Source organism: Telopea speciosissima, chromosome 7 (genome assembly GCF_018873765.1).
Source record: "Telopea speciosissima isolate NSW1024214 ecotype Mountain lineage chromosome 7, Tspe_v1, whole genome shotgun sequence".
NCBI classification, from domain to species: domain Eukaryota; kingdom Viridiplantae; phylum Streptophyta; class Magnoliopsida; order Proteales; family Proteaceae; genus Telopea; species Telopea speciosissima.
Genome location: NC_057922.1, coordinates 27,075,930 through 27,102,232, shown reverse-complemented (window position 1 = coordinate 27,102,232; position 26,303 = coordinate 27,075,930). Strand labels below are relative to the sequence as shown.

Below are 26,303 nucleotides of genomic sequence, written 5' to 3'. Positions count from 1 at the left end.
TAAACTGGTTCAATTAAAAACATAAAAATAGACTAAATATTGGGCTAACCCCGTATGCAACTTATATACCCCTCTTTTAGGCCCATAAAAGTGGCCTATTACATAGAAAATCCATGGGATCAAAGGCCCAACATACATATAACCCAACCCTAGACTTATTTCTAAAGAAATAAGCCCATTTCGGTGACGAATTTGCATCAACTCTCCCCAACTTGAAAAAATTCGTCCTCGAATTTTACAGTGATGAGGGGGAAACAACATATGCGTAGCAGCTTCAACCATTCCCAAACAAAATTTTGGTGATGCAGGAACATTAGGGATGAAGTCTTCAAAGCGTGAAGCTTTCTCTTCAAAGACCCATGGTGGCATAACAAATTCTATGTGTTCGACCTTTAAATCAATATCAACTATGTATGTCGGGTTCATAGAGTCTTCAACGTTGATAACCTTCTCATGTAAAACTTGAGGCACAAGCTGTACCTCTTCAAGAACAACATCTTGAATGCCAACGATTTCCGTGGAGTCTGTCAAACCACCTCTTCATCTTCAGCTGTTTCAGCTTTGTCTACTTTGTTTTCTTCAACATTGACTGCTTTACTAGAATCTTCTTGGCGCATCAGCCGTTGGTGAAACTTCAAACACAGTCGATGCCACTTGCATTTGAGTTGACATGTTCGGCAGTCCCTGTGGCTGTACAGTCGATGTGGTCACCTTTGGTTGTAACCCTTTTAGAGTAAACAAACGGTATAGACGGTGTCGATCAGGTAGGACACACGAGTTGTTTTCAGGTTCAATCCAACCTTGTCGCTCGTCCATCCAATTACAACCTACCGCAATAACGCTCCTTGGAGATGGTACCGGCTTACATCAAGCACCGTCAGAGTATGAGGAACACTCAAATTCAACAAAGACTTGACCTGTAGGCATGATGCAAATCTCTCCTGACTGGGACAACATATCCACCACAGATTGTGAAATAATGTTGTTACGTCGCCTCTCATCAACAACTAATATGGCTGTGCTCCCATTGGGTAGACGAACTCGGGTCTTGAAAACGAAGGGAGGTGGGTCTTTCGAGGCTTGGTTGGAGCTTCCCTCCGCCATAGCTCTGATACCAAAATAATGTAGTTCTAGATAGGGTAAAGCCCTACTAGAAGCCAATTAAATCAGGACCAATAACAAGAAACAAAGGGGCTGCTGGTTCTGCAGTTTCAGTAGGACAGAATTGCAGTTGTAGGTCAAATCTAGGGCTTAGGTTAGGATAATGGAAAGGGGGCTTAGGGGGTATGGCTAGGCAGGTTTATAGGACTCTAATAATGTAGGTATTATAGAGTTTTAAGTGTTTTGAAAATTCTGTAAAACTGGACAGCAAGATCTAGGGTTTAATGGAGTTAGGGTTTATAGGATTCAAACAAAAAATAAAGGGGATCAATTGGGGGAAAGGATTAGAGGGTTAGAAGAAGAAATTGGGTGTCAAACTTACTGGAGATTCCACTGGCAGCAGCTTGAACAGATGTGAAGGATAGAACCACCTTCGAATTGAAGAAGATCCTCCCAGCCGTCACGGCGTAAGGAGTCAACCGGATTCCGCCAGTCCCTTTCCACCTTGATAGAACCACAAGGATGCACACTCAACAGAGCAACACTCAAAAGAGCAGGGCAGCAACTATGGCAGCAAACAAAAAGCTTTTCATTAATCAAATTCGTGTTCAAGGCTTTGCCCCCCTTACAACCTTATATAAAAGACTCAAAAATAGACTTTTACTCTAAAAAGGAAAGCCGTAATCTAATTCCTAACCTATTAGGTAACTTAAACTGACTAGGAAACTAAAATAGACTCAAAATAGAGTCCTAATGACTTAAAAACAACTTAAACTACTTAAAATAAAGAAGATTCCCTACTAGTCAATAGGATATAAGAACCTCTTAGCCAATAGGATCACTTCACTTAAATTAGACCAATTGAACCAATTAGATGCAACCAATTTAAACTGGTTCAATTAAAAACATAAAAATAGACTAAATATTGGGCTAATCCCGTATGCAACCTATATACCCCTCTTTTAGGCCCATAAAAGTGGCCTATTACATAGAAAACCCATGGGATCAAAGGCCCAACATACATATAACCCAACCCTAGACTTATTTCTAAAGAAATAAGCCCATTTCGGTGACGAATTTGCATCAAATCCTTTAGGCATCTCCTTGTCTTTGTGATGTAGCTACAGTTTATACACTCTTTATTTGGAGTCAATTCTATGTCACCTAGAGATTTATGTTATTTGACTCCGTTTGGGGCAAAATAAAAGTCGGGTCCTGTGGAGGATGGTTCCTCATGCTACCCTTTGGCAGATTTGGTTGGCAAGGTATTGGAATTTTTTTTAAGGAAAGGAAAGAAGTCCACAACAGATATGCATTGCTACCGGTCGCTCACTCATGGAATGGACTAGTTATAAGAAGAATTTCTTGAAGTCTTGGTTTCCAGATTTGGTGACATTTGGTTCAGCCTTATTTAGAGAAACTAGAGTCCTTGATGAATCATATGTTATAAAGTGCCAATCAGATTCTTTTGCTAGTTTTTTGCTCCTATGTAAAGGATATATAGTTCTCTTTTTGGTTTCATATGGTGAAGTATCCATTAACCATTTTCTGTATATCTATTTCTCCTTAATGTCACTGAAATCTCTTTTCTTGTTGCTTATTGAAACACACACAAAGATATGCATAACAATGTTCTTTTTTTTTTTTTTTCAATGCAGTGGAGCTTCTGTTGTATTCTCCAGACAGTCCAATTGTGGACTTGTCAGAGTTCTTTATATGGATAATGGCAGTTGGGACTATTATCTTGGCATCTGTTTGGTCTGAATTCATTGCATGTGAGCAAAATGATGAGCCCTATAATCAGTTGACACAAAAGGTACCGTCTATATATAATTACTTAAGTCACTACTTATACAGTGCATTTTCTTTCATTTGGAAATTGATGTAGAGATTTTTGCTGATTCTATATTTTTCATTCAAAAAACAATCATGTTGATGTTTTGTTATATGTCTAATTATCGTAATTTAGCATTTATAAATTTGGAATTACATATTTCCTATAGCATTTTCAGAATTGTTCCACTCAGTGTAAATTATGTTTTCTTGATAAGTGAATTATAACAAAAGGGCTTGACCAACATATCTTCTTCATCATCACTGCCATTTTTATCATTATTATTATTGTTAGGGAAAATGTTTTCCTGTTCAGCAGATAAGAAAGTGATTCCTTGTCTTGCAGCCTTCTTTTAGTCATGTGGAGGGCTGATATTGTCTGTCCAACTTATTGATAGATGGAATAATTTTTGGATTGTCTGCATGCCATCTATTATGATCCATTTCAATGATATGGTACACCATCTAGTATATTCACTCATGCATTTTTCAGGTATCAAATCAATGGTAACATTAATGTGGCAATTTTAACCGTTTGATAGATATGGGACTATGTGGATTAAGAATTACCAAAATTCAAAACAAAACTCAATCATATGACTCATTATGTAGTAACCTTTTCCTAGCTGTCCAAATGTTGTGCGCTATAATTCTTTTGGGCTGTGTGGTTGTCGCGACCTCTGGGCCGGCAGTCCGAAGCATTATTATCGGGGTCCCTTGGCGACGGGGGTTTGGGATCATGCTATATGTTCATTAAAATAAATGGAGTCGCTACCTAGGATTAGGGCTTAGGACCCAATGGATGTAGCCTCATCTAGAGTGAGCGGAAAGGGCTACGTGATTCCATATGGTATAGTCAGAGAGTCTGGGTAAGTGGTTAGGTAAACCGGTCTTTCTATTAGATGCTTGGTTTCAAACATTCTCCCGTAATAATGTATCCTATATCAACATGTAAGGCTAATTTGAAACGATGAGGTCCAAGCAGCCATTAAGACCAAGAAAGATTGCTTTAAGACATGACAAAGGATTAAAGAAACAAAGGATAAAAAGAGGTATAAAGATGCCAAAACCGCAGGTAGGAAGATCATGGGGATGGCTAGGGCGAAGAAATATGAGAATCTCTGTACAAATCTAAACACAAAAGAAAGGGAAAAAGCTATTTATAAGATAGCTAAGATGAGAGAAAGGAACAATAGAGATTTTGATCAGGTGAGGTGTATCAAGGGTGATGATGTAAAAGTGTTGGTAAGGGATGAGGACATTGTGAAGAGGTAGGATGAGTATATTTGTGACCTATTAAATGGAGATAGGTCGAATAGAAATGAACCGGACTAGTACATTATTCAACAAGACACCATACGGCGTAGATATGTACGAAGGGTTAGTGTGGCGGAAGTTAAAGAAGCCTTAAGAAGGATGAAAGCAGGCAAGACACCAAGCCTAGATGAGATTCCTATAGAAGTGTGGAAAACCCTAGAAGGTTGTGAGGTTTATTGGTTAACAAATCTGTTTAACAGGAGTATGAACACAAGGGAGATGCTAGATGAATGGAGGAGAAGCATCGTAGCGCTATCTACAAAAATAAAGGTGATATCCAAACTCCAAAGCTGCAATAACTATGGAAGCATAAAGCTAATGAGTCGTACTATGAAACTTTGGGAGAAGGTGGTGGTGGCAGTGAAATAGAGTTATTTTGCTTTCATTTCATTTTAAAATGTCAATAACCCTGTTAATAATACATGCTCATTAAAGTGGAACGCAGAATAGACTTGAAATTGATTTCAATTTCAATATTGAAATGGGTCCTCAGCTATTTCACTATTTCAGATGAGATTGATTCATTTTCTCATAAATAAGGTGAAAAAATCATACCAAACACCATAATTTCAATTTCTGACACCATGAAATTGAAAAAGAAATCATACCAAAAAGGCCCTAAACCCGAACAGTTTGAGAAATAATTTAGCTTATGCTTACTGATTTCTGTGAAATTCAGAGCTTTTTTGTTGTGAGATGCAGTGAAGCCCTTGGTGGGATGCTAGTCAAGTTCTAGGTGGGAAGCCTAGTTTATATCCTTCATCTTCTTTCTCATGTCCTCTTTTTCCATTTCTTCATTCCACTTTTTTTGTCTAGACCTCAGTTTTACATACTTTATTTGTTTGGATTCATATAGCCGACCCCATTAAGTTGGGATAAGGCTGAGTTTGTTGTTGTTGTTGTTTGTTTGTTGACTGATGAAGTAAATGCAGTTATTGGGTTTTCCTTTCCCTTCTATTCTTCCATATCTAAGAGTATCAAACAGTCTAACATGATTCCGATTAAAATGAGAAGAAACATCTTCAATGAAGAAATATGTGACATTTTGAGTTTGTATCATGCTTACATTAGATTTGTTAATTAGATGGTTGCTGCATTTTATTTGGTATCTGGATTTTCATAAGAAATGATATTATCCAAATTCTGGATTTCCACATAAACATTTGAGATATAAAATAGATGCAGTTGATGGATTTTATTAATCTCTGCTTTTCAATGGCTAGGAATCGTCAAATGCTGGAACAACTGATACTGAGAGGGAAATCCTTGATATTAATGTAATGGGTGCTGTAATTTTTGTCATAACAGCATCCACCTTTCTACTGCTACTCTACTTCTTTCTCTCATCTTGGTTCGTCTGGTTGCTGATTGTACTTTTCTGCATCGGTTGTATTGAGGTATACAGTTCTTCCAAAGATTCTTTTTATGAGGAAAATAAGTAATGATTGCATACAACTAGAAAATTAACAGCATTGACTTATATAATTTCATGAATGCATTGTAACGCACTTGAAGTTTTGTTAATATTTAAAGAAATTCTGTGATAAGCATGCCTTTGCACTGTGAAATTGTATTACAACTCTAAATAATGGTTTGGAATTTTGAAAGTGAGCCACAGAGCCTGAGATTTACTTCATCTAATTTTTGAAAATGTGAATGCCCAGTGAATAATAATCAAGGTTTAAAATCTTGTTTTGTTTCGGTCTGACCGAAATTTCCGAGATACCGAGTCAAAATTTCGTTGAAATATGGTATTTTTTCTGTGGGTGTAAAAATGCCAAAATGACCGAGATTTCCGAAACGAGATGACCGAAATTTCCGAAAATTTTGAAATATTGCATTTTTTTTCAATTCAATGGTGCATTTCATTTCGATTCGACTGAGATACTTGAAATTCTCGAAATCTCGACCGAGACAAAACGGGTTTTTGTACTATGATAAAAGATTGATCCAATATCGATACATATCTTATTGCTTTTTCTCTCACTATATTTTCAAACAATCTCCCATCGTGCTCTTTCCACAGCCTGCAATGATCACAAATGGAATTGCCAAAACACTATTCCATTTGCAATTAGGTGTATCAAATACCATTTTATCGAATAACGATTCCACCTTCATCTCTCCAGGATTCACCATAACCTTCCAAAAGGCTGTAGTTAATTCAGCACGTCTACAACAAGTAAATAAATGCAAGGCTGTATCCTCTTTCCAAGAAGAGAATAAATGCATGCTTGTGCCTGAGTACAAAAGGTTTACCACAAAACATTTGAGGTTAAATGCGCTTATTGGGCTAGCATGTTGGACAAGTATTAAGTATGATTGGTTGCTCATTTCTAGAATTGATATAAAGAATGAATGAAATTCTTGAGTCTATTGTTTTACTGATGGGAGGAACCACCCAATCTTGAACTGTTCAGCTCGTCTGATATGTGCAGTAGGTGTATTTATGTTTTGTTCTCATCAGATTGATTTTTCGAAACTTTTCAGGGAATGCATTCTTGCATAGTTACTCTAATATTCAGGTATGCCTAAGAGGATATATTTATTGCTGAACCATTTAATATTTTATTACTTCTCTGTTTGTTGCTATTCCAATTTTCATCCTTGGTTTTTTTGTTGGTTGCTCTTTGCAGAATATGCAGAAACTGTGGGCGGAACACTGTAAACCTTCCTATTCTTGGGGAAACATCCATTGTCTCTATTGCAGTATTACCCTTCTGTATGGCACTTGCCATTTTCTGGGCTGCAAATCAGCATGCATCATATGCCTGGATCTTTCAAGATTTTCTTGTAAGTTATATATATTGTCACTTGTATAGTTGTATTACCAAGGTGCTGATGTAGTTTTTGTAGTCCTTTAGATGAATATTTGTAGTTGGTAAGTAGGAACAGGAACAAAAGCTAATTTTTTATCCCCCCCCTCCCTCCCCCCCATCCAAAAAAAAAGAAAAGAAAAGAAAACAAGAACAAAAGCTACTTAAATCAGTTTATGTAGATCAGAAGAAGTATAATTGTTAACCTATGAAAATTTGAGGGAAATCTGTCAAAATTGGCAAAAAATTTCTGTTTCCCCAGGGCTCAAAATATGGAGAAATTTTGAGGTATATATGATGAAGTTGGTGAAATATTTCTGTTCCATTGATTTTTGACATCTGGTCTTCAGGGCTTTTCTTGTGCCCCTTGACCTTTTGGGCCTTCTCAATGACTTTTGTACCTTCTTCCTCTCTCTCTCTCTCTCGTGCACACACAGATCTGCACAACTTATATTCAGTTTCAAACTTATTTAATTCTGTAATTTTATGTAGCAAAAACATTGTTCAATCTTCTCAGATGTTAAACTTCAAATCTGTCACTTTTTCATGGGTAGTGTATTTGTTACAAGATCTTGATAATCTGCACTGAAATATTAAATGTCGTCACAGTTGGTCTCAAATCCAAATGCAGTCTTGTCTATTATATTTTCTGGATCTACTAGATCAATTTTCCCTGCTTTATGTCCATCCACATCATTGTCTTATTGTGCGTTGTTGGATTAACTTGTGGAGATGATTAGCAAGACCTTTCAAGTTTTTGTATTTGCATTTTTTAAAGCTCAACTTTCTCATATACAGGGTATCTGTTTGATGATTACAGTCCTGCAAGTTGCTAGATTGCCAAACATAAAGGTACGTAAACAAAGAATCTCATACTTTGATACATTTGTGCTGCACGCCTTTTGATTATTATTATCTTTCTTTCAGGTTGCTTCAGTACTTCTTTGGTGTGCATTTGTATATGACATATTTTGGGTCTTCGTGTCACCCTACTTCTTTGGTGAAAGTGTGATGATTGCGGTAAGTCTGATTCCTCCCTTTTTGTGTTAATTAATTAATTTATTTGGTACCTAAATGCTGTCTCTTATTGTTGGCGGTTGGGATGTGATTACGAGACTGTCAGTCTGTAACTTGATCTTTGTATGAATGTATACCTTGTTCTGCATTTTGTTCTATGATTAGATCAGCATTGGAGGAGTGCAGAATGGTTGGAACAAAATCTGTAGACATGTAGATCAAGTTATGCAAAATTTCACATACATGATTGCTGCTTTCATTTATAGGTTGCTCGTGGTGACAGTAGGAGTGGAGAAGCGATTCCTATGCTTTTAAAATTCCCTCGAGTTTTTGATCCGTGGGGTGGCTATAATATGATTGGCTTTGGGGATATTCTCTTCCCCGGTTTGCTTGTTTCCTTTACTTTCAGGTACCATTATTTTGTGGATAATTATTTATTCACTCCTTTCCCATTAATTAGTGTTTAGACCTACATTATTGTCGTATGCACATTTTTTCAGAGTTCTGAAACTGCATTTGGTGTCTGAGTTGCTAAGTTCCTCTTGCAAGATTGTAAACAAGTTATCAATATTGTTTTCATCTTCACCGTGGTCATCATCAGGGCCTTAATTTAAGTATATTTAGGGTGAACCATCCAAGTAGAAATTATAAGGGAACAGGTTTCTGCATGCCTTAACCCAATAACAATATCAGCATGCACTGTGTTTCGCAAAATGGAAGAGTGATGTACCAATTCTGACCGTTGGATATCTTGTGCATGATATCGATTGGCTTCGTGTCAAATTTCAGACGGCAATTCAGATATATCCTCACATAAATTGGCATACCCTCTCATATATGGTCATGCACCCTGATGCAGTTGGGGCTTGAAGAGAGGTCACAACAGCCAAGTCCTGCTCCTATCGAGTCAGTCCAATTTTGGTCCCCAAATGAGCCAGCCATGGGGACCAGTGTGGCCAGCTGTAGGTATCCTTGTCAGGAGGTCCCGAGGTGACAAAATCAAATGTCTACAGCAGCATCAATAGGTCTGTGGTTTGAGTTTTTAGACCCAACTCGGCCCATGAAGGGACCTTTTAAGTGGCTTGCATGGGAGGCTTCAAGAAGATTTTATTTTGATCTTTGTTTCTAGTTTTAACTAGTTAATTAGTTTCTATTTGGTGCAACCGTGCAACCAGAGATTCGGAAGCAAGCTAGGGTAGTTTCTTTTTTTATGGATTGTATTTTGTGAAGGATCTTTTTCTCCACACAAGGGAGGTTTTACTTTGGATTATCAATAAAATAGGGGCTGCTCTACGGCCCCCATGATTTAGAGATTTGAAAAAAAGAAGCTTGTGCATGTGCTGTGTGATTCAGCTATGGTGAGAGACCAAGGTCAGTGAGAGACTGACCAAGGCCATAGGTGAGAGGCCTTGGTCATATGCCCTGCCTCTCTTCTTCTCTTCCGTTCTATTTTCATTAAATTTGCAACCAGTGATATATTGAGAGTTACTGAGACTCCTTTGCCACTACTACTGTTGCTTTGTGTTCCATACAAGGTTGCTCCGTCGATTACAACAGAAGCTGGTTTAGAAGATTCACATACAAATCTGCAGCATCTTTTGGATCTGGAGATTCTGGCAGAAACTTTGAGTTGATGTATTGCTTCATCAACTATCAATCGAAGGCCTCCTTCTAGTATACCGTTGACCATCACTCTGCTTCCCTTCGACTGTGGTTTTAGGTTCATCTAATGGTTAGAAACCCATGTCAGTAAGTTACTAAATCTGTGTTGAGTTTCTAATTTTGTTTCGTAGCCATTACTTTCAATCTAGCCATCAACTATGGTTAAATTTTTGAAGTATTAAAATTATCCCCATCACCTACCCTCAACAGAACTTTGAGGCCCATCCGTGGTGGTCTTGGGCTCTTCCTGCTGTTTCTCCTGTTAACAGCCTTTGAAATTGAATGCTTGAGTGATCAATATGGATCACTAAGCCCTTTATTTATAATCAAAATAGTTACAACCATTCAGACTGAAAATAGGAAAGCTCCCCTTGCCGATTCTAATAGGAATATCAAATAGGAATCAGCCAAGGGAGGAAAAAGAAGAAAAAGACAAAACTACCCCTATTGGGTAGAGATTCATTATTTTAACACTCCTCCTCAAGTTGGAACATAAATATCGAACATGCCCAACTTGACTAAAATAGGATGAAAGACTTTTCCACTTAACCCCTTAGTGAACACATTTGCTAATTGGTCAACAGACTTCACAAAAGGAACACATACCAGCCCTTCTTCCAACTTCTCTTTGATAAAGTGCCTATCAACCTCCACATGCATGATCCTTATTCTTCTCACATGGATGCCGTTCTTCGAATTCTTCGTTATTTGAAGTCAGCCCCGGGAAAAGGAATTCTGTTGTCTCCTCATGGCCATCTTCGTGTTGAAGCATATACTGATGCTGATTGGGCTGGATCCTCTAATAGAAAGTCCATCTCTGGCTATTGCTCATTTGTTGGTGGAAACCTTGTCATATGGCGTAGTAAAAAGCAGAACGTAGTGGCAAGGTCTAGTACCATGTTAACAGCCTTTGGAATTGAATGCTTGAGTGATCAATATTGGATCACTAAGCTCTTTATTTATAATCAAAATAGTTACAACTATTCAGACTGAAAATAGGAAAGCTCCCCTTGCCGATTCTAATTAGGAATACCAAATAGGAGTCGGCTAAGGGAGGAAAAAATATAAAAAGACAAAAGTACCCCTATCGGATAGAGATACATTATTTTAACACTCCTTTACTTACTATTTTGTGAGTTAGCTTGTAATTTCAATTTGGTTATCTGTTACAACTGAGAGTTTCATGACTTCATCTTGGAATTATTGCCTTCTGTTTCTATCAACTTGACGGTGCTTTGTCATAGGGATCAAGGTCCCAAGAGTTTCTGAATGTGGGTAATCAAGCTGTCTTTCCAGTGACCTTGCTGTTCAGTGATGAATCAGTCCTTGGACTAAGACATTCTTTGGGGCTTAACCTAAGTGTCAATTCTCTACACTGTTGGCCTTAATCTTAGGGCTTAACACTGCCCCATTGCTATTGTTTTTTTTTTTTGGATGAATAACCCCCGTTGCTACTGTTAAAGAGGGGTTTCACTTGCTGTAATCCAGTACATTCGATCCTATTGTTGGGTTGGAAGTCTTGCTTGCTGTTTAGTGGACTGAGGCCCATCACACCTCCACTGTAGCCCCATGCACCCTTTTGGTAGTCCCAAAATTTTCAATGTCTTGTTTTGCAACTTTGCAAACTCAGATTGGTCTGTAAGTGGACATGTGATCAGGGGACCTTGGGTTCCACCAGTCCACAAATTTTCAACCCCATCTGAACTGCCATGTGCAGTTATAAATGGCCATGCTGATCTGTTACCAGCTTAGGGTGTGGGGATGGCCTTTTCCCTATTATAGATGCATGTGATATGGTGCTTCTTTGACATTACTAAAGGGGCACTCTTTCTTTTTCACATCAAATGTATAGATATGCAAGATCCAAATTTGTAAAGTTAAAGCTCTAGTTAAGTTGAGATATAAAGCTCAAAATTTTATATAACAGCCGTTGAAATTGTGAATAAAGAAACATCAAATCAATGGGCTTAGCAGTGTTGGAGAATATGGTTTCTAGTCTGCTATACATCAGCCTTTTTTCTTGTTTTGATCATAGTTATCAAGACGGGAAGGCGACCATGACTTAGAGGGTCAAAAATAAAGGCAACACCGCCATGGCGGCAAGGCGCCCGTCTAGGCATCCAAGGCGACCAAGGAGCCTGGACGCCATGGCGTCGCCTTTATAACTATGGTTTTGATAAATAGATCTCCTGGCGATACTTTAGAAGTCATCTTGGAATTAGATAAGGAAAACTATTAAAGAAGTTTGGGGGGGGGGGTTGAATAATTCTTAACATTGGGTGGTAGCACTAATTGAGCATGCCTCGGGTTTTCTTTCTTTCCCATCGAAGCTCAGTTGGTAGGCTTGACAACAGATACTCCAAGGGTATATGGTCCTTCAGAATGTTAATGATTTAAAGAATTCTGGGTAGAAGAACTCATACTCTTTCCTCAAACTTGGAGTATCATTAGGTACATAGGAGGTTACGAGTATATTTCAGCACCATCTTATGAAAGACAGGTTCCATGTCTAGAATAGGACATCAGAGGTTCTCAATTTTTATCAACATAAATTTCCTAGTTACTCTGCAACTAGGAGGTGCAAGATATGCATGGTCAAATTTTCAAGAGAACCCCATGTGGACTGAATGTGGAACCCAAGAGGGGTGAATGGTTAAAAACAATGAAAGATGAAACTCAATTTGAGGGATGAAATACTAAGAGGTGAGAGAGATACAAAGAGGAAACACACAAAGATTTTTAGGTGCTTCGGCCTTGACATGCTTACATCCACCACCAAGAACTCCCTCGTTCTTGGATTTCCGCTATCCCACGATTGTTTTCGCGGTGACAAATCTTTAAATTGCATTTAAAGTTGCAATCAAACATTTCACAAGTGCCTTCTAGGTGGCAGTCACACCTTTCACGTTGTGGAGAACTCTATCTCTCACTCCCTAACTCTCAACAAAGAGTTTGGGTTTTACAATTCAATTACAATACCTTTCTATAGGATAATATACAAATGGAGAATGTACAAACCCTCTTTCTAGGATGGATATACAAATGAAGTTCCTATTTTATTCCCTCAACCTATAAACCTAAAGATATATTGATACTCAGTTATACATAGCAGTTCATCCATTTGGGTCTTTTTTGGACTTGATGAGAGAAGGGCAATGGTGCAATCTGGTTAACCTAAAAGTAGGTTCAGATGCAATCATGCAAACCACAGGTACACAACCTTAAGACCAGAATAGTGAGATTTTTAATAACTCAAGATGGACTGATCTGTTGGCCTTACAAAACCTGGTCGTGTAGCACTACAGATGAGAGGAATATTCCTGCAAAGTTGGGCTTAGATCCAACGAATGGATCGTGAGATATGTCAGTGATCAGAAAATAGAAAATTCCAAAAAGCAGAATTAGTAACTGACAAGAAATAGTAACTATGCTCAGAATTTAGTAACAATTCAAAATAGTAACATTCCAGAAGTGGAAACCGAGTTTAGGAGCCTCAGAACAGTGTTAACAAATTAGAAACTCTACTGGATATGAGAATGGAAACTCAAAATTTTAGTAACTAGACTTTAGAATCTATTGGCACTGCAGTTGGTGACTTCAGTTCAGTAGGGTTGTGAGGACAATACACGCTGGTAGCTACTAGCTACTGAACCAGTGTTTCTGATCAAACAAGACCCCAGGACCTGTATGGAAACTTGAACCGAAAGAAAAAGCTAAACCCAGAATAGAAGTGAGGATGTGAAGAGAATGAACCAGTACAGATTATCATATGAGATTTGAAGAGCCAGTACTTAACTGGTTGTTAGTTCTTACTGGCAGTAGGATGTAAAAACTCAAAAACTGACCTTATGAACCTAAGAAAAAGAAGACAGAAGATAGAATAAGAAGATAAGAGTAAGGGAAGGGATATGACCTTTGGAATCACTACCAAAGGCATGCGGTAACGGCATCACCACCAATCCCTGTCTGTTGAGCCACCACAATTAGGCTGGAGCTGCATCTCCAGAGTCCAAGGACAGATTCATCACTGACCCTAAGAGGCAAAAACTAAATTTTTCAATAACTCAAATTGTGGGGGTTACCCCCTTCTGTTGGACTTTCAACCAGGAAAAACTTTGTTTAAATTTTGAATAGAAGTTCAACTTCGTTTAAAAATAAAGTAGGTTTGGTTGTGTGGAGTTCTAAAGTTTCTGTTTTTTCTTTGCAAACACAAGATATTTTGTATATCATATATTCTTTTTTGGAAAATCATAAAATGGTGGACTGGTGGATCTGTCATGCATTGTCCATGTCCTTCTGTAAATCAGTATAATGAGAATATTCACTTGGTTGATGCTACATTTCAGTAAACATGACTGAAATGATAAAACATAGTATAGAATTTCCATTGGAATATTTTTTAATTGTCATGTTCTAGAAGAATTGCATGCCAAACTCCGCAAAATGGAAACATGTCTATTTATTTTTGGTTCACATGTCAATATTTTGGAACCATGCTTCACAGCCCCTTGATGACTTCTGCTTGGCTGATAGCTTGATATTTCATTTAGTCTACTATCATTCAGGATTTTGACAGTTATAGTTTATGGGTTCATTTGTCCTGTCCTTATCCCTCTATGAGCACAATAGTAAACTTACAAAATGATTTAGTGGATGAGACAATACTCTAGAAAGGCAGATGGCTGATGCCGATAACTCATACAGATAGAAATAGAAATGATGTTTGATATTGGTTTCCTAAGGCTTTCCAGTAGCCCTTTGGTTTTTCCTGTTTCTGTCAATTTAATAGTTTTTGTCCTATTGCAAACTGTTTCAGGGGTGGCTATTTGGACAAGTGATTATTTTCTCATTCTATTTATTGGCTGATGCAGATATGACAGATCAAATAAAAAAGGCATTTTAAATGGATATTTTCTTTGGTCAACAATTGGCTATGGGATTGGTGGGTATTTTCCACATCATATTTTCTTCTTTTAGTGTGCATGCTCATATTTATGGCAAAGCTTCTTTTCTTCTGTGGCTTAAGAATAATGATACTTATGTGGGCTGTTAATAAATCTGAAGTTTTGAGGTAGAACAAGTTTTTGTTTAATGAAGTAGGATTATGTCTGTATCTGGCATGGTTTATGTCAATTCTTATTAAAGTGACTTGACAGATTTACTCGGCTGGGTTTGTTGTATCATGCATAATTAAATCCTAACAAGCTTTACTGACTATCAAACTAGTGGCCTCAAGTCTTTGCAAGAAGTCTAAGGTGACTTGTGAACCCATCTAGTCTTTTTGTTTTATTATTATTTTATTATTTTTTTGCCCTGGAGGTGTCAGGCCTTTGGCCGACTAATTCCCCGAGGGCTCATGCACGATCCCGCAACACACACGAACCGAGAGATACTGGGGCCCCCATGTGTACTAAGGAGTTTCCTCTCAGGCGGGTGGCCCCAACTTCCAAGGGGGGGAGGCGGAGTCAAACCCATCTTGTCTATTGATCAAGATTCTAAAACTTGGGTTTCGACCAGCCAGAAACTGAGATATGGTCGAAACTAGCTGAAACCTGTGATTTTTTCCTAGCCAACTCAGGCTGGTGTTTTGGAGGCCCAAAAATGCTTTGTTGGAAAGCTTTACATCAAATCCAAGATTGCCTAAATCTAATTTATATTGAAGGAGTTCTGTATCGGTCAAACTTAATTTGGTGTGCACAATGCCATCAAAATCGCTCTGAATGAAATTATTTTTGTAGGTATCAAAACAAATGAATATTTTACCGCACTTTTGGTTTTTAACAATGTTTTACCATATGGTTTATGGAATTTTTAGATTTGAGAAAAACCCCAGCATTTAAAAGTTGAAAATTGCACCTAACGCCGAAAATCTAGTTTTTGTTCTTGAACGGGGGGGTTGACTTTTTATCATTTTGGAATTTTATTTTTTAACTATTTTTATTGGAGTATTTGCTTATTTATGTATAATATCTTAACTAATTGAAATACCAATATAAAAACATTTAATTGTTTGTCTTTGGTTTTGAGCCAGGTTTCTCAGTTCGATGGGCACTTGTGCCGAAACTTTATGAAATATGGATTGTTTTGGATGAAAGCTGGTGAAACTAGTGACTTTTTAAACTCCACACATCTCGTCTTGGTTTCTTGCTTGAAACATGAGATATCTCGGTGGTTTCGGTTGGTTTCGGCCAGAGTTCTCTTTCCATGCTCTGATCTTCTTACTGACCAACTAGAGATGCTTCTTGATGGATCATACGAAATCTGATCCCGGGATGCCTATGGGAATCTTCATGTGCTTATTTGGTAGTTCTATTTTCTTTTGTTTAGGAAGTCTTTTATTCGAAATGCAATCATGTTGCATTATTGGGAATCGCCAGATTGATAAGGCATTCAAGCTATATTAAACTCATTTTTGGGACAGGTTTTATAGTGTCTTTTGAGTTTTTTCAGGAACGACCAAGTTCAATTTCTCTATGCTATCTTTATTGATATAGGTCAAAATTTCACCAATTGTGAACTTGTGATGTAATGAGTAGAATATGAGTTTCCTTCCAAGCTTTCCCTGTATAATGGCTTGACTCTGTATATGGCTGGTGGGACCCCAAGTTTGATTCAGTAAGGTGCAGAAATCTTTCCCTCTTGCTTTGTCCTTTTTCTTTCTGTCCAACTATTTTAACAATTTTTATCCCTAATAATGTAGTCCTAGGTAGGAGCAGTCCCACTAGGAGCCAGGGTAATGGGGTCACACACAAGGGCTGGCCGATTGGGTTAGGGTTTACTAATTTAGGTCAAAACTAGGGTTAGGGTTGGACAATGGCGATGGGGTTTATGGGGTTTTAATGTGCAGGTCTAGGGTGCTTTTATGGCATATAAATAATAGGATTTGGGAAGGTTTTAAAATTCTGCAATTTTGGACAGAATTGAGTTGCAGGTTTTGGGTTTTAATGGAGTGGAGGAATGGAAGAGATAGAGTGGGAGTTATGAGCTGGGTTTTGGGTCGAGTGTGGGGAGAAGTGTGGGGGATATATGCTGGAAGTTAGGTTTGAAACTGATGGACAGATCTGAAGTTATGAAGGAGTCCTAGTTAAGGTAGGATTTGCAGGTTTAATGGAGGTTAGGGTTTGATGGATGGAGGGGGGTGTGGATTAGGTCTAATGAAGGGGAATGGCAGGACAGATTAGAAGAAGGTTTGAAATCAAATTTCAGATTCAAACTTACTGGATTGCAGAGAACAATGGCAGCAGCTTGATAACTTGAAGAAACCTCCCGATCTTCACGATGCAAGGAGTCGCAGGATTCCACCCATCCTATCCACCTTGAGATCAACAAGGATATACACTCACAAAGAGCACTAGCAATGGCAGCAAGCATAAAGCTAATTTTTATTAATCAAATTCGTGTTCAATGCTGGCCTCCCTTACATACTTATATAGAAGACTCAAAAATAGACTTAGACACTAAAAAGTAAAGGCCTAACCCAATCCTTAATCTATTAGGTAACTTAAACTGACTAGGAAACTAAAATACTAAAAGAAATAGACTCAAAACCTGGCTGGACTTATAGAATCCTAATCCAACCCAACTTACATCACATGATCACTTAAACAAGTCACATGATCACTTAAGTGATCACATGACCACAAATTACATAAAAATCAAAACTAAGGAATTAAAACAGTTAATCCCGTATGCAACCTAATTACCCATATTTTAGGCCCATAAAAGTGACCTATTACATAGAAAACCCATGGGATCAAAGGCCCAACATACATATAACCCAACCCTAGACTTATTTCTAAAGAAATAAGCCCATTTCGGTGATGAATCTGCATCACCTAAACCCTATTAATTGGCCACCTCTTTCTACCAAACCTAATCTATCAATTTTCAATTATGGTGTCACCTCTTTCACTGCTACTCAAACTACCTCAATGATTTCCTATTCCCCTAATTTTACCCAGTTTTCTGTTCCCTAGAACCCAATTTCCTACTACCTACCATGGGAGAAATTCCCAAGCTCCTAGCCCTCCAATCAGCTTTATTCGAGGTCATACTTGATACAAGGCCTAAGCTATGCATGTCTTTCCTCACCACTTCTCCTAAGGTTATTTTAGGTCTGTCACTCTGCCCCTGGCTCTTTTAGTTCCTTCAACTAAATCAAATCACTCCTCCGTACTGGAGCATCCAAAGGTGTCTGTTGAACATGGCCATGCCACCTGAAACGACTTTCTCATAGCTTATCATGTATCGGAGCTGCTCCCAAACCAGCTCTAATATGATCATTCCTTACTTTATCCTTCCTAGTTTTGCAACTCATCCATCTCAAGATCCTCGACTCCACTACACTGAGTTTATCTATATGATGCTTCTTAACTGCCCACATTCCACACCATACATCCTAGCCGGTCGTATGACTGTCCTATAACACTCCAATCACACAACACTCCGGAGATGTCTACTTAAATTCCTTCATTCCCATCTGTTTTCCATCTTAGTCATAGTACACTGCAGTTTTACTTATCCTAGAGAATTCTAATCATGAAATCCAATTGAGAAAGTGTGAGTATATTCAATTTATCACTGATGAAATACAAATGGGGTCTTGAAATGAGTTGCATGAAATTAATCTGAGACAAAGTAACAAACAAACAGATCTCCACTCTTTGGGTGGAGTTAAGTTCAACTCATTTCATTTTGGTTGTATTACTTAATCTTACAACATTAGAGCATGAATACAGATGCAAATAATTGCCTTGCTTTTGCTCATGGTTCTTGATGTTGGTCTATTGAAAATATGCATTCAAATTTTTTAATACGGAATCATACTCCTATTGCAAATCTACCGTGGATGAATTTGATGGCCTCATTGTGGATTTGGAAGGGTTGATCTTGTTTGTTCTGTTTGTACACCATTATGGTGTATTGGTGTAAACGCAGCAAAGGCTGAGGAAGATATTGAAGCTAGATAGACAGGCTGCAGTCGAGAGATGTTTGGGTAAGTTTTGAGCAGTCATTTTGACATGTGTCGAAATCGAAATATTTCCTCAAAATGGTCAAAACCTGGTATATTTTTTGGAAAATGAAGGGAAATTAGGAAAATATTTGAAATATTGCAATGAAACTTTAGGGGATGCTTCATGGTCTCCAAGGTGTCACCTTGTTGGCACTTCACGAGTTTACATTGATTTATGTTTATTGTTTTGTTTTGTTTTTATTTGTATTTTTTATGAATATGCTTATATTATATCCTATGTGTTGTTTGTTTTATGTTGGTTTTCTCATATTAAATCTTTACTAGCATAATTATATCTTGTTGCATTGATATGTGTTAGATATATGGGCCAGAATGCCGTGGGGGTATTCTGGATTTTTTCCCTTTGTTATTTTGTTTGTTTCTTATATGTGGTTTAGTCCCACATTGCTCATGTACTTATGTTTATTGTTTCATTATGATTATAAATACAGATGTGCTTGGGATGAATTAATCATCCAAGCCTTTCCCTAATTTTAAATCTCTCTACATGGTATCAGAGCAAATTTCGAATTAGGGACCACCCCTCTTCAAATTTCAGTTTTTTTCCTTCTCTCCCTCTCTCTCGTTTTTCTCCTCTCCTCTCTCTCTTCTCCCTTGTTCTCTATTCTCACATAGGGCAGCACTGATGAGGTGATCATTCGATCCAGTTGCTGCCCCCATTACCTGATGGATGCTACATAATTCTGTTCGATAGGAACCATAGTTATCAAGGCGGCAAGGCGACCAAGGCGTTTGAGGGCCTTCCTAAGCGCCTTGGCGATATGGCGGCCGCAAGGCGTCGCCACGGCGAACAAAGCGTTCTAGTGTTCTTTTTTTATATAATCATTTTATTTAGCATAAATAGCATATTAAAAATTATATAATTCTACTTCTATGCTAAATAAATATTAAAGAATCATTAAAAGCAGTCATTAGACTCATTACAATGAAGTCAACAATCCACCCATAAAACAGTAACATCAACAATCAAGGAATTACATAATCATATAATCACAATATTACAAAATAAGTGAAGCACAGAATCAAATATTCTTAGATTACATAATCATATAATCTGAAAACGATAAAATTACATGACTCATACTAACAGTTGCACAATCTGATTTGAATAACAAAATCACATACCATAGAATTACAGCCACCGGCCACACCACCAGCAGCCATCACTACTGCTACCAACATAGAAGAAGAAGGACGATGAGAAAAAAAAGGAGGGGAAAAGAAAAGCACAGCAGAGCAAGAACATTGAAGGTTTCAGAAATTTTAAAAGGGCATATGCCTTTGTTTCTGAAAAATCTAGAGATCATGATTGTCTTCAGAGAAGTGTAGCAGGGAAAGGGAAACCAACCCAATCAACTTTGCAACAAACAGTTGACAATCGAAAGAGGAACAAAGAATACTTCAGAAAAGTGTCGCAGGGAAAGGGGAAGACGAAGACGATCCAGTTCCTTTGATTATTCATTCGTTTCTGTTACCGGATTCCTTCCTTCTTCAGAGAAATGTTGCAAGGAAAGGGGAAAAAGAAGAAGAGTATTTCTTCGTCACCGTCTATCACCGGAGTAGGGTTCGAGGTTGCGATTCATCATCATCGAAGGAAATGGCGCTGGAGTCGCTGAGCAAGAGCTAGCTTCGTTGGAGCAGGAGGTCGAGGGTTTTATTTCCTCCTTTAAAGAAGAAAAAGAAGAAGAAGAAAATGGAACATAGAATAAAAGAAACTTACCGGGAGAAGATTCGAGGTCGCATTCCTTCACCGGAGCAGAGTTTGTGGTCGTGATTCCTCAACATCGAAGGCACTGGAGTCGCCGAGCAAGAGCAGGAGTCTCTGGAGCAGGAAGTCAAGGGTTGAAGTCGAGGGTTTCATTTTGAATCTTTCGATTTTGTTTGCTTTAGATGATTCTATGTAACACAATGTACAAACCTAATGTATACAAGCCAATGAAAATCTAAGAAATGAAATAAAACTTTACATATTTTTATTTTGTTTTGTTATTTAATGATTCAGTGTATCACAGTGTATGAAAATAATATACACAAAACCAATAAAAATATAAAAAATAGAATAAAATGAAAATAATAAGAATAAAATAATAACCAACGCCTTAACACTAAAGTGACTAATCGCCTTGACCTCTGAAAACCGCCAGGACGCCAAGGCGACGCCTTGATAACTATGATAGGAACCAGCCATTCCAGCTTACGAAATTTGGAGCTTCAGTTTTTTGGGGATTGCTTCTACTTCTCTTACAAGGAATCAACTCCTCCCTTTGAAGATCACAACCTGCAGCAGGATTTTCTTCTTATTGGTTCAAGTCCTTATCTCAGATTTGATCACAGTTTCAAGACCTCCTAAGATCGAGTTTTACAAAAACAAGGTTTTTCTCAAAACCAAAAAAAACCTGACAATTGTCAATCTAGGAGTTTGAGCCCTCTATTGTTTCTGATTTTTTGAAGGCTGTTTCTCCACTTTTAAGGACCCACTCGACTCCAATTTGGGCTTCAACAGTTCAGTTTTTTTGAAGACCTCCTTGAGATCGATTCCACCATCACAGGGTTTTTTCAAAACCCTGAAACCTATCTATCTTGGGGTTGCTGCTGCCTATTGAATCTGATTTTTGCAGGTGTTTTCTTCCATTGTTAAGGGCTCCTCGACTTCAGTTTCAGCCAATTCACTGCAGTTTTTTGGTCTCTTGGATCCTTCATCGATTTCAGCAATTCAGGGTTTTGTTCAAAACCCTGACAATATCGATCTAGGTTTTTTCATTGGTTGCTGGTTCTGATTTGTGGAGACTTTTGTCATCTCATTACAAGGGGCTTCTCCTCCATATTTCAGCTCTTCACTTGAAGATATTAGTGGGCTTCTCTGCTGCCAGTATGGGTGATTCTTCCAATTCTACAGCTACTTCGGATCATGATGGCCATAGCAAGACAGACTATCACAGTTTTCCACCCAACCCTATTAAACTTGATGGCTCAAATTACCTTCTATGGTCCAGATCTGCCTCCTTTGCCATTGCTGGCCGTGGTCTCACCAGCCATATTAATGGCACTAGTGTTATGCCTAGTGAACAAGGACCTGCTCAGGAAAGGTGGCTTGCCAGTAATGGTGTTCTCATGTCCTACCTGATAGGCTCTATGACTCCAGATTTGCAGCATAACTTTCTTCTTCTGGACACTGCCTCCCAAATTTGGGTTGCTTATAAGGAAACCTACGGGCAGCTTGGCAATGATGCCAAGTATATGAACTTCGGAAGAAGGTCCTTCACACCACTCAGGGAGAACTTTCAGTTTCGAAATACTATGCTACTCTACGCAGTCTGTGGCAATAGTTGGACCACTTCTCTGACTTTCACCCTACTACAGTTGCTGACATTGCTTCCTATAAGAAGCATGTGGACAAGATCAAGGTCTATGATTTCTTGGCTGGCTTAAATGTGGAGTATGATCAGATTCGTGTTCAAGTGTTGGGCTATACACCTTTTCCCACACTTGAACAATCTTATGCCTTGGTGTCCTCTGAGGAGAACCGTAGGGCTGCCATGTTGCACCCTCCTATTACTAACAGATCAGCTCTCAAGGCTACTGCCCCGGCCCCTCCTGCACCTAGTGGCTCTACTTCTCTTGGTGATTCTACTACAGGGACTGTTGTTTGTGAGCACTGTCACAAACCCTATCACACCAAAGAGAAGTGTTGGAAACTTCATGGGCAACCGGCTGATTTTGAAGCTAAAAGGGCTGCCAAGACAAAGATAAAGACAAAGACCAAGGCCCATCAGACTTAGACTGTTACTGCAGCCCCTGCTACTGACACTGGTCTATCCCAGGATGATCTACAGGCACTCCTACGTATGCTAAGGTCTTCAGCTGCTGCTGCCTCTACTACATCAACTACTGCCAATTCTTCGGCTCCTTCAGGTTCACACTTTGCCCGATCAGGTATTCCATTTGGAGGTCATTGTGCTTCTGTGGCTTCCCCATCCTTGGATCATAGATTCTGGAGCTACAGATCATATGACCGGTTCCTCTAGTCTGTTTCACAGATATTTTCCCACTTCTGGGAAAGATAAGGTTAAAGTGGCTGATGGTTCCCTTTCTTCCATATCTGGAAAAGGAATCATCAACTGCACTTCCTCTCTTCCCTTGTCTTCTTCTTTGCACATCCCTAATTTTACTACTAACCTTCTTTCCATTAGTAGTATTACTCGTGATCTTAACTGCAAAGTCACTTTTTTTCCATCTCATTGTGTGTTTCAGGATCTGGACTCTGGGAAGAGGATTGGATTGGGTAAAGTGCATGGTGGTCTGTACCTACTTGATGACGGTCGCTTCTCTCCACCACCATTACCTTCTCCGCTGCATCAGAACTCCTTGGTCTCTTTTGAACTCTACCAGTGGCACTCTCGGTTAGGTCACCCCCTTTTAGGAATTTTAGCTCATTTATTTCCTAGTTTGGTCACCCTACATACTAAGAATGACTTTTTTTGTGAGGCTTGTGTTCTTGCCAAACAGACACGTTCAACTTATCCTATTTCAAATAAAAGGAATTCTTCTTGTTTTCATTTGGTACATTCTGATGTTTGGGGCCCTAGTCGTAAGCCATCTATTTCTGGTCATCGTTGGTTTGTCTCTTTCATTGATTGCCATTCTAGGAACACTTGGGTATATCGTTTGCACACTAAAAATCAGGTTTTCTTATGTTTTCAGCATTTTCATAAAAGGGTAAAGTACATGTACCCCCTTAGAATGCACCCAATATTCCTCATACCCCCCTAAGCAGCTCAATATTCCACGTACCACCCCTCAATATTCCACGTACCACCCCTGCTTTACACCCCAAATGCCATTTAAGTCCACACCAGGTATTAAATGCTATAAAATGACCAAACTACCCTTTCTTCTATCTTTTCTAAAATTTAAAAAGACTAAAATGCCCTCATCTTCCCCAAATCATCATCTTCTTTTACATACCCACCACCCCCACTGCCACCACCCTCCACCATTAACACCATCACCATCCCACCGTGAAGCCCCACCTCATTGTCTCTCCTTCCCTCCTCTACTTCCTCCATCATTCTCTCTTCCCTCCACACACTCTCTCTCTCTCTCTTTCTCTCACTCTCTGTGCAACTGATTGAAGGCGACGAACAAGTGAAGAAAAATTCTGGTTTGTATCTAATAATCATCCGGTGATGGAAGATGGGTCAGGCCTTCCGTTAGATGAAAGTTGGTGTTGCTAAAGATCAATTAATTCGAGTTCTTTGTGTCGAAGGAGAAGAACCATTTTCTCATTTTCAACTAAACCCAGATTTCCTTTAGCTCACTGTTCCACATTTTAAGGTAAAATAAACTCAAAGAGCTTTATTTAAGTGACAAAGATGAGAATACTTCTTGTTTATTGCTTGTAATTTGGTGTTGCAGGGCAATCCTGAAATGGGATTGTTTCAGGCTCGTTGGTCCTTTGTAAACAAAATGAAAACCTGTTGACTCGCCTTCAAAACATTAATCTTTGTTTCCACTTTGAAGTAGAGCAGCAGGTTAATGGGGTTTTCCTAAATTTCTTTGGCTTTAATGTGACTGCTGAGGTGTGGAGAATCAAAGCCCTTGAGGATTTGGGGGTTGGCTAGAAAGGACAACTGTAGAGGGTATGGATATAGCTGTTCGTGCTCATTTCAATGGTTGGAAGTTTATCTTTCTTAATGATGTCAAGGTAATTAATTCGAGTTCTTCATCATCTCCTTCCTCTTCCCGATTCCTCCCCTATCCACCTTCAATCCCCCCTGTGTGTCAGCCCCACCTCTGGAATTAGCGAGAACGCCATTATTTTCAGAGGAATGGAGGCAACGTTGATGCGGTGAATGGTGGGTAGAGTCCACGGAAACCTCGGCGGACTGATGGCCAGTAGCGGCGGCGGCGCCATCTCCGCCACCGCCAGCGCAGCTATTGTGGTAAGCGCACATCTCCTTGAAAAAGAGGTGCTTTGAATTGAGTAACTTCCTCAACTCCTCCTTCATCTTGAGGGAGAGATTTTCCATTGTGTCTAGTAAGCTTTGGTTCTCCACAACCTTACAAGCCGTTCTCTTTCCGAGATTTTCCATTGTGTATTTGAAAACTAGGGCCTTAGAATCATTAGAGAGGACTCAAGATTCTCGCACGGAAAAGGATAAGAGACAATAGGAAAATTAGGGTACGATGGAAATGGGAGGTGGGCGCGACCGCTAAGACTTGAGATGAGACAGTGCGCGAGAAAGTTCTCTTTCTGAGTGATTCAGCCATCAATGGAGCTTAGTGTTTGAGTTAAAATAATACCGCAAGCGTACGGGTCAATCGTAGCTACGGGTCGAACGCGAGGAGATATACGCCACTCTATTTAATTAACTTAAAAGTAATGCAAAGTGAACCAAATTAAAGTGTTAAATTAAACTAATTAAACTAATGAAAATTAATGCATCCTAACTCATAAGCATCTAACAAAATTAAGGGATTAAGTTGGCGTCCTAACACATGAGCATCTAACCTATCAAACTAACGTAAATTAGAAAGAATAACAAAAACGCAACCACACTTCATAATCACATAAAAATAAATAAGGGAATAAAAGTGCATCCACATACCACAACCATATAAAAAAATAAAAGAAATAGAGGGAGAAGAAGAAGAAGATAGAGAGATAGAGGAGAGGGAGAATGAGATTGAGAGTTTAGATAGTAAAACCTAGATGTGCTTGCATGAATGTAATTGAAAAGCTTGAATACTTGCATAAACTTACCATGGCCTCCTCTTCTAAATCTTCAAGTCTTGTCATCAACTTAAGAACTTAGACTAGAAGGCTTAAAACCTAAACTAGAATTAAGAAATTACAACCCAATTGAAGACTTAAATTGAAATTAAAGCATAAACTAAACCTATTACAACCATTAAATAAAAATCAAAAAGCAAACTAGAACTTATAAAAGCCAAAAATCACAACTTAGAAGGAGAAGAAGAAAAGAAATTTTACTAAGTGAATGAACTAAAAATTACACTAAAAACTGAATTAAAATTGAACTAGAAACTAACTAAAAACTGAACTAAAAACTAACTTCTTACAACCCAAAGGGCAAGGGGTATTTATAGGGGGAGAGAAGAGAAGGGAGAAGAGGGAAGTGTAGGAGAAATATTCCCTAAGAAAAGAGAATATTCTCTTCTCCTTCCTCTTTTACAATGCCTTGAATCCTAAGAAAAAGAAAAAAATAGAAAGAAGAAGAAGAGAAGATTGTTTACATAGACCTTCTATTTCTAGAAAAGTAAACTTCCAATTCTAACAAGTGCTTCCTTTTCTTTGTAGATATCTTCTCCAAGCAATAAAATCAAAGCATCTTTGATTTTTCAACTTTCCATAGGTAAGAGAATATTTTTCAAAATAAGTCTATCTCAAGTAGAATTCCAGAAGTGCCCTTGAGAAGTTGGAGGAGAGAGAGAGTAAGGGTGATGACTAGGATTTCTTCAAGAATAAATAAAATACCCATTCTGTCCTTCAGGAAACGTGG

The 26,303-nt window shown here is 38.5% G+C and overlaps 1 protein-coding gene across 1 annotated transcript in view; it reads left to right on the top strand.

Annotated features, from left to right (window-relative positions):
- LOC122667901 (signal peptide peptidase-like 2) overlaps positions 1-26,303 on the top strand; it is a 57,950-nt gene that overhangs the window by 18,910 nt on the left and 12,737 nt on the right. Inside the window, exons 5-12 of the mRNA XM_043864377.1 lie at positions 2,760-2,917; positions 5,475-5,648; positions 6,742-6,776; positions 6,888-7,044; positions 7,866-7,919; positions 7,995-8,087; positions 8,351-8,493; positions 14,618-14,688. Coding sequence (XP_043720312.1) covers positions 2,760-2,917; positions 5,475-5,648; positions 6,742-6,776; positions 6,888-7,044; positions 7,866-7,919; positions 7,995-8,087; positions 8,351-8,493; positions 14,618-14,688 — 885 coding nt within the window. The remainder of the gene's footprint in view (positions 1-2,759; positions 2,918-5,474; positions 5,649-6,741; positions 6,777-6,887; positions 7,045-7,865; positions 7,920-7,994; positions 8,088-8,350; positions 8,494-14,617; positions 14,689-26,303) is intronic.